A 9,083-nucleotide genomic window follows, 5' to 3' on the forward strand; every position below is an offset into this window, starting at 1 on the left:
GCAACCCAAAATACATTTTCCAGCTCTTGACGATCGCAGCGATACCATATATGTGTATGTTATTTGTTGTTTGTACCCGTAGTACAAGCCAGAAACAATAGTGCACATTTTGTTTTGTTTTATTTTTACCTAAAATACACTGACAACATTTTTTTTCAAATCCTGACCTTTGAACCTGACCTTGACCCAAAACACCCTAGCACTGAACTAGATCAAACCGTGATCTAGGTATTTTTTATTTTTTAATATTTCTTCATTTATCTTTTTTTTTTTTTTTTTTTAAGAAACATTTTTTTCCCCTCTACGCCAGGAGTTAGAGAGATACAATGTATCTCTCTCCTCCAGAGAGAGAGAAAAAAGCAAGGGGGCCAGGCTGTACAGTGACTGATCACTGTGATAGTCAATCAGAGGCTATCACAGCGATGATGTGGCCGGAATCGGGAGTCCTGGGTCCCGATCCCTAGAACGGGACCCGGAGCTCAGTGACACTGCGGTCTTTGTGCTGGGAGCCTGCTGTGCAGCGTGCTCCCAGCAGAAAGACAGGTACGCAAATATGCGGCCCCATGGGAAAAAAGCCCAGTTCTGTGAGGCTGCATATTTGTGTTACATCGGCATCAAGGGGTTAACTTTTTTTCAGCCTGTAAATGCTCCTCCTCTGATATGCCTGTAAACGCCTTTGTGTGCATGGACACATACAGGGAGATTTACTAAAACTGGTGCACACAGAATCTTGTGCAGTTGTGCATAGTAACCAATCAGCTTCTAGATTTTATTGACAAAGCTTAATTGAACAAGCTGAGGCTAGAAGCAGATTGGTTATTGGCACAGCTGCACCAGATTGAGTGCTTCAGTTTTAGTAAATCGTCCCCACAGGCTAACATAGAGGTTCTTTTACAGGCTGGAAGAGAGGCTTTTTTAAGACCTGTGTGCATGATCCCTTACTGGGAATTGTTTGAATGTTGATATCTCACCAGCAGGGAATTGTTCTCTCCTGGAACTATTTCAGACTGCCTTTTGAGTTCATATTTAGGAGTAGAGCATTGCCAGGTAAGTTATTACTGATGCTGATTTGGTACTTTTACATAACAGAACTGTGCCCTCATTAACCTCCCTGGAGGTATTCCCGAGTGTAGATCGGGGTAAAGTTTCAGTACCACAAGCGGTAACCCGGAGCTACACTCGGGAATACCCTGCAGCGTTGCTCTGGGATCTCTTCTTCACTTACCTTGTCCTGCGCTCCCGCGATGTCCCTCCTGCAGTGTCCCCGGCAATGTCCTCCAGCCGATGCCAGCATCTGTCTTCTGGGTTCCGTTCCCTGCGATGTCAGGACGTACGGGGGACGGAACAGCGGGAAATTTGAAAATGTGAAAAAGTGACATTCACTAAATACACTAAAATCACATAGTAAAACATTACTGTATCAAAGCATTTCACATACATTTTGTCCCGAGTGCTTTGTCCTCTGCCCTGCCTGCATTTTTACTGTTCTTTCTGCCTGGAAACTGAGAAATGTCCATGACGTCCAAAAAGCGTCCCTTTAGGTCAAAAGCGGTTTTAGACCAGCTAGAGAACAGTAGTAGTAAATCAGAACCACTTGCAGAATTGAGTGATAATGATTCGTGGGGAAATTCATCATCAGACACTGAAAACGATTCTGCAACTTTGCTCAGTGATGTGCGAACTTGGCGCTATATTTTAAATGTCAGTGTTTTTGGTTTGATTATATTATTGAATTAAATTTATTATTATATTATTATTTTTTATGATTATTAAATTATAATTTATGATTTAATGTTTCAAATTTTAACATACCCAGGACTCTTGTACGGACAGATTTCAGTTAGTCATTCCTAAAAATTACAGGCCTACAATAAAAAAATACATATTTCCATGCAAAAAAGTACTGCTTTGAGCACAGAAATACTAACATAATCATACCGCTAGGGAGGCTACGTGCAGAAAATAGGCAGAGCACTACTAATCAGGAGAGAATGCACTGGGCTAGAGTCACAGTCCTGCAGTAAGAGTGTGTGAAGATCTCACTTCTCGTGTTCTGCCTTAAATGAGAAAATGCTGCATCAGAACTTTTAAATGTACTTACTGTAGCAATTTATCAGTTCTCTGTAAAAAACCCAGTTCATTGCCCAGCAGAGGATCCATTCACACTTGTGCAACTTGTCATGCGACTTTGATGTCAAGTCACAGCCCATTCTTTTCAATGGTACCAGTTCAAATCAACGCGTCTTTTAAAAAGGTGCCTGTACTACTTTGGTGCAACTTTTGATGCGACTTTGGTCCAGAGAATGTAAAGTCAGATCAAAGTCGCACTGGGAATCGTGTGACTGTAAAGATGCCCTAATGTGAATGGAGCCTTGAAACACTTTTACCCTTAATTTTGTTTAACTTTAGGTGAAATGTGTCACTTAGTTTTCCTTGCACTGTTTGCCCAGCACTGCGTGGTAATGAACTTGCCAAATTTGCTGTCAGTGTGCTCATTCATCATTTATAGTGATTGTAAATCTTCACCTTGTAAAACAACCCATCCAGTATAAAATAGAAATGAAAATCAAAAACATTTGTGTATAGATCTAAAAAAAATCATAAATACCTTTCACCCACCCATTCTCCCCCCCCTTTTTTTTTTTTTATAAGTGATCAGATTCCTTCTGTTTTCAACTGCATAAGAGCAAAATGAAGAGAAACAGCAGCACACTGATCTTCCATGTGAAATGCGTGGGGGAGGGAGGGTCAGAACAAGTCTGGTCATATGAGGAGAACAGGTTGAATTCCCAGCACAGCTAGAGAACTGACCACGGTGTGTTCTCCTGCTTAGTGTGGTCAGTTTTTATTAGGAAAGCAGAGGTACTGGCAGGAACACCAGGAATTTCACACAAAGGAAGCAATACAAGAAGAACAGGATACTTTCATACAAATACATGGTACAGCAGGCACATATCAGGAATATAAAATGTTGGGTTTACTTCTTCTTTAACCTATTAGACTGAGTACATTTTGTGACAAAAAGGATTCACTGTGGGGTGGTGTTGGACAGGAGGTGAGTATTGCAGCAAGGACTGCCTTTTTTCATATTCCGGGGGGACATTTTTAATTAAAAAAATATCCGAGAGTTGAACTTTTTTGAGAACACCCGGCAGTGATGGTGCTTGTCGCTCTAACAGAGAAAACTTTTATTTACTTATTCACTACAACTATGTTGACTGGCATTGAACAGTAATCAGCGGTCAGAGACCCAACAGACTTCAGAGGATGCTCATAGTAAGGATTATTTTGAGATAGATATATAATAGGGAAGCATGCTGCTTTGCAGAATACCTCTCTTGTTTTCTTATATTTTACCGTAGAATCCTGTTTCTAATGCTCAAGCGCTTTAAGACCCTCCTCAACATCTCTTTCTGCATTGCAGACAGAATGAAACATACACTTTGTACAAAGCAATTCTGTATTTAAATATGGCATTTGAACTGGCACAAGGCCCATTACATCCCCTGTAGAGGTGTTGTCTGTATATCTACGTACTTTATCCTGGAATTTCCTGTTCTGTGTCTCACCATGTTCTCAGCTTTCAGCGTACTGTCCTGGCACTGCCCCTTCTCTAGCTGCACAGCGGGTTGGCTGGTACCCTCTAGTGAAGAGAAACAGAATTGCATGTGTAGTTGATAAGGAAGCTTTATTTGGTAGATTGATAAATGCTATGGTAAAAATCAAACCAAATATATGTATAAAAAAAGAATATACGCTTATTTGAGAAGGGCTTTACTGTTTTTTTGTGTGTTTTTATATGTTATTTTACAGGAGTGATACCCTGTTAACAATAACAGCATTATTTAATAACACAGACTGCTGTCACTGTGCTAAGTGTCAGCATTTCAGCAGCCTTTTTCGATTTCCACCTATTGCATTTCGTGAATTTTACAATGGAATAGAAAAATATAGTCGCTTTACCATTATAAAAAAAACGACAGATTAATATAGTTTACTTTTTCTTTTCAGGAATGACTCTGAGGCTAATCCATTTAAAAAAAAAAAAAAATATATATATATATACTTAGAACTTATTTATCAATTAATTCCTTCTTGTGCAAAGTCTGAAAAGGAGCACTGAGAGTTGAAGGAATTTTCATCAAGCTACTGTATTTACCTGTTTCTGAATCCTGTAAAGGATAAGTTCACCTTTGAGAACATGTTAAAGCGGGTTTTAGAATGAATACTGTAACATGTTCCCTCTACTGCAGCTGCTGGCCGGACACGCACACGCACGCACGCACACACACGCACACTCTCTCTCTTAGCAAGGTCAAAGAAAAGCCCTGCTCTTCGTAATGACTTCTGTTTTTAAAAGTTAAAAAAAAAAAAAAAGAGTACAAGGTCATGTTAAAGTATTTCTAAACAACATTTCTATATATTACAGCTTATCGCTCCTTAGATATCTTGCATTTGGGTTTTTTTTTCTTCTTTTATTGTTACCTGGTGATCTTGTCAGTAACTCACTTCTATCCTAGGGTGACAGCACTCATATTGTATGTATGGAGGTTCAGCATTGACACCTTAGCGATAGGTTCTTTAGTCCTCAAGAGATAACTGGGAAAATGTAAATGATACAAGGCAAGCACAGGAAAGTATCAGCTGACAAGATTCCTGGCAAAATCAAAAGGTATTTTTGTACTTCTCAAACAGATATGAAAAAAACCTTTCAGTTATACAATGGGTTAAAATATTCACATTTTGTTGCTTTGCAGCCTGAAATTAAGACACTGTTTGTTTTATCCAGCTGTATATACTCAGTGCAACTTATAACATTCAAGTGAAAGATATAACATCAATATGTCAGAAAAAAATGTAAAAAGTCCAAAAACAGAATCACTGAGTTGGAAAAAGGATCACCCCTTTGTGTCATTATTTTGTTGAACCACCTTTTGCTTTGCTGTAGTCTGTTGGGATATGTCTCTACTAACTTTGCACATCTGGACTTTGCAATATTTGCCCACTCTTCTATGCAGAACTGCTCAAGTTCAGTAAAATGTGATGGTGACCATTTGTGGACTGCAGTCTTCAAGTCATTCCACAGATTTTCAATGGGATTTAAGCCTGGGCTAGGCCATGCAAGGACATTCACCTTTTTCTCCTTCAACCACTATGTGGTCATTTTTGCGCTGTGCTTTGGGTCATTGTCCTGTTGGAAGGTAAACCTTCCTATTGACAACTTTCTGGCAGAGGGCAGCAGATATTCCTCAAACATTTGAAGGTATTTTGCCTCATCTGGTTTTCCTTCTGCCCTGACAAGTGCTCCAGTCGCAGCTGCAGAGAAACACCCCCATAACAGAATATTACCACCATTCCATTCTTTACTGTAGGAGTGGTGTTATTTGGATGGTGAGCTGTATTGGATTTATGCTAGACATATCTTTTAGTGTTGAGGCCAGTCATTCAATTTTAGTCTCATCTGACCATAAAACCTTTTTAAATGTGGCCTTAGAATCTTCAAGGTGTGCCTTGGCAAAGTGGTGACTGCATGTGGCCTTTCTTGAGGAGTGGCTTTTTTCTTGCAACCCTCCCATACAAGCCACATATGTGGAGAATTTGTGAGGTTGTCACATGCACATGATGACCACTCTTTGTCTGACCAGTTTCCTCCTGGCTCTTTTATCTAGTTTGAAGTGATGTCCTCATCCAGGGAGGGTCTGTGTTGCACCAAATACCTTCCGCTTCTTAATAATAAACTTAACTGTGCTTCTAGGCATTGATAAGGCCTTTGCTTTTTTTTTGTATCCTTCTCCTGACTTGTGCCTGTCCACAACTTTATCTTGGGGATCTTTTGACAGTGCCTTGACACCCATAGTTGTTTGCTTCAGTTGCACTACAGGGACTGAAATGCTCCAGAAAAGCTCTTTTCACATTGAGCTAATCAAAATGACCACAGCTGATCACAGTTGAAAGCCAGTTGGCTAAGTGTGCCATTAAGAAGCTACATCTGATTGAGTTTCCAAGTAATTTTTAGGAGGGGGATGATCCTTTTTTCCAACTCAGTGATTAAGTTTTTGACTTTTTAAAATTTTTTCTGACATGGTGTTATATCTTTCACTTGGAATGTTATAAGTTGCACTGAGTAAATACAGCTGGATAAAACAAAAACTGTGTTTGTCTTCATTTCAGGCTGCAAAGCAACAAAATGTGATTATTTTAAAGTGGGGTGATTCTTTTCTATACCCACTGTATATTTAACAGGCCAAAAGGGAGCAAGCAAGAGCTGTTCATTCTCATGGTTTACATACACTTTAAAGCCTAATTCCACGTTTTGTGTTACTTAGTTTGTTTGGGCCAACCTTGTAGCATCAGCTACATAGAGTTCACAGCACTGTGGTACAACGACTTCCTGTCTTGCTCCGAGAACAAAATTGAGTCGGGCCGAACACTGCTTAGCCATTTAGAGGAAGTTGTGTATTTTATAAATTAATACAAGGCTTCCACTGATTGACTGAGATGGGCTGACGATGTCATGATCTCCACCTCAGCCAGTCAGAGGAAGCCTTGTATTCTTTGATAACATACCTTCCTTCCTGTAAATGACTGAACTGTGGTAATTCCAAAACAATTTTGTTCTGGGAACAGATGAGGAAGTCCCCATACTGCTTCCAGAACACATCATTATGTACTGTATGTAGCTGATGCTACATACAGTTTATACTTCGCTAAGAGCAGTTGCTGCAATTGGTAAAGGAAATAGTTTATTTAGGTCAATTTGGCTCAAACAAATTATTTAAAGTAACACAAAACCTGGAGTTAGGCTTTAAGTTTCAGGATAGATTGCCTTTAATTTATATTTGTTCACAACTATTGTCTATTTTTATGACAGGTCTATGGTTTTTATGAATAGTCTTAAAGCAGCCACAGATATTCTCATAAAACAAAATATTAAAGTAAATTACAAGCATAGTGAATCTTTGCTGTTCATTTTATACAAATTCTTTGATACTCAAAGTGAATGTTGTGATTGTCTTTGTTGTTTCAGGATGACATGACAGACTCCCTTCGAGATTTCACAAACCTCCCAGAAGCTGCCCCTCTGCTTACCATACTGGACATGTCTGCAAGAGCAAAGTATGTCATGGATGTGGAGGAGATCACTCCTGAGATTGTGGAGAGTTTTGTCAACGATTTCCTAGCAGAAAAACTGAAACCAGAACCAATCTAACAAGATGCAGTATTAATGCCCTGCAGAAAGAATTATTATTTAAAAAGAAAATACACAATGCTTGTCTCTTCTTGCCACATGGATTTTAAAATATTTTCTCGTCTGAGAACGCCTTTTCAGGGTGCCTTTTTCGTTTCGTCGTTTTAAAGTCGAATCCTCCAGGACTATAAAATATTGCCAAATGCCTCATCAGAGAGCAGCACCAAGTACTAAGTCACTTTCTACCCTGGCTCCGGATTTGATTGTCACTTTTGTCAGAAGCAGTATACTCTTAATTTTTGGTATTAGAGTCTTTGATTCCGCATCAGTGAAAAGTGTTAACAATTTGTACCTTTATTATATTTTTTTTTTTACTTGTTACATCTCAGCCATATTTAGGCCATCCATTTTTTCCTTTCCTATTCACATACAATTTTAATATGCAACTTGTCAATGTTTTGCCTGCTTGAGTGCTTTTTATATATAAAAAGCTAAATGTCCAGCAAGTAGAACACATCAGTATTCCGTGCTCCCGTTTGTCAATTTCTGAATTAGCTGTGTTATGCACGTGACCAGTTTTGGCTTATTTAATATTATAATTCAAAGAATACTGTAGCAACAGAAACCAGTATGAAATCAGCCTCCAGTATACTGACAAAACTGCAGTTAGCTTATTTTTACTTGATTTACAAAAGTAAACAATACTGTACACCATTGTTCCTAGTATTATGTTGATAACCACATCTTTGGCTTGAAACATATCTACCATTGATTGCTGAGTGGGTCTAATCCTTATAGGTTATGTTTTACTGGCTGTTCATACCACAAAAACATATATTTAAAGCACAAACCTGAATTTTCTTCGGTAGCAAATGAATTTACATACAATTGTTGCAGCTTGTACAATCATTAGACCCACTGTCTGCAAAAGACATGTAATGTCTACTTGGAAGATTCACTAATATCAGCTCATTATTTTCATACAGGTTTGGTCTTGTAGTATTCACGCTGCCCTCACATGTTTCCTGTGAATGAAGTTCCTGGTGTTTTGGGTAAAAATAAAATTGGCATTGTGGATGGTGTTTTTTAATCTTGCTTTAAACAAGCAGAGATGTGTATTGATGTTCAAATGAGGAACTTTGTGAATTAGTGATTGGATATAGCATGCTCAGCTTATTGTGCTACATTTCTGCCAAAATAATAGATCTTTCCTATAAAAAGAAAGGAAAGGGAAAGTATTTGTGGGAGTCAAGTGTTTGCACTCAATTTTTTTTTAATAAAAATTTTAAAATCTGGGTACCCGAGGCAACACATCCCAATATTTTGAAGCAAATCTTGCATAAAGAGAAAAATGATGGCTGCCACTGCTTATTTTAAAATGCCAGCCCACTGGCTTCCATATTTTGAGTTCTGATTTCCCTCCAACTTTATTTGCTGTATATTTGATCCTGTCAGTGACTCAAAGCATTAAAACCACAGTCAGTCAGTATTTTTCAGAAGGTTGTTGTCTGTTGTGACAGATTTATTTAACTGCGAGAATAAGGTTGTACAACATTAAGAATTTTAATGATAATAACATTTCCTCCTAGAACAGTATACATTTCATTTGTAAGGCAACTGAAAGCATTTTGTAGAATATTCTTTATGACCATGCATATAAGTGGTTGTAAAGGCTAAAGGTTTTTTACCTTAATTTATTCTCTGCTTTAAGGTAAAAAGGTAAAAAACCTTTTACGTGCAGCTCCCCGTACTTACATGAGCCCAATCTTGATCCAGTGCTGTGCCCAAGAGCAGCTGCTTTCTTTCTCCCTGCTCACTGAACTGAAAGCAGTGAGAGCCTTTGACTCCTGCTGCTGTCAATCAAATCCAGTGACAAGACACACTGCGTGTCAAT

General features: G+C 38.5%; 1 protein-coding gene across 1 annotated transcript in view; it reads left to right on the forward strand.

The window, feature by feature from the left end:
* Positions 1-8,264, forward strand: part of NXN (nucleoredoxin) — a 230,416-nt gene extending 222,152 nt beyond the window's left edge. The window contains exon 8 of the mRNA XM_089668446.1: positions 7,028-8,264. Within this exon, the coding sequence (XP_089524572.1) occupies positions 7,028-7,210 (183 nt within the window). The 3' untranslated portion in view covers positions 7,211-8,264. The remainder of the gene's footprint in view (positions 1-7,027) is intronic.
* The last annotated feature ends 819 nt before the right edge of the window (positions 8,265-9,083 follow it).

Source organism: Staurois parvus, unplaced genomic scaffold (assembly GCF_062004578.1).
Source record: "Staurois parvus isolate SC_StPar_1 unplaced genomic scaffold, SC_StPar_1.0 ptg000058l, whole genome shotgun sequence".
Classification (NCBI taxonomy): Eukaryota; Metazoa; Chordata; class Amphibia; order Anura; family Ranidae; genus Staurois; species Staurois parvus.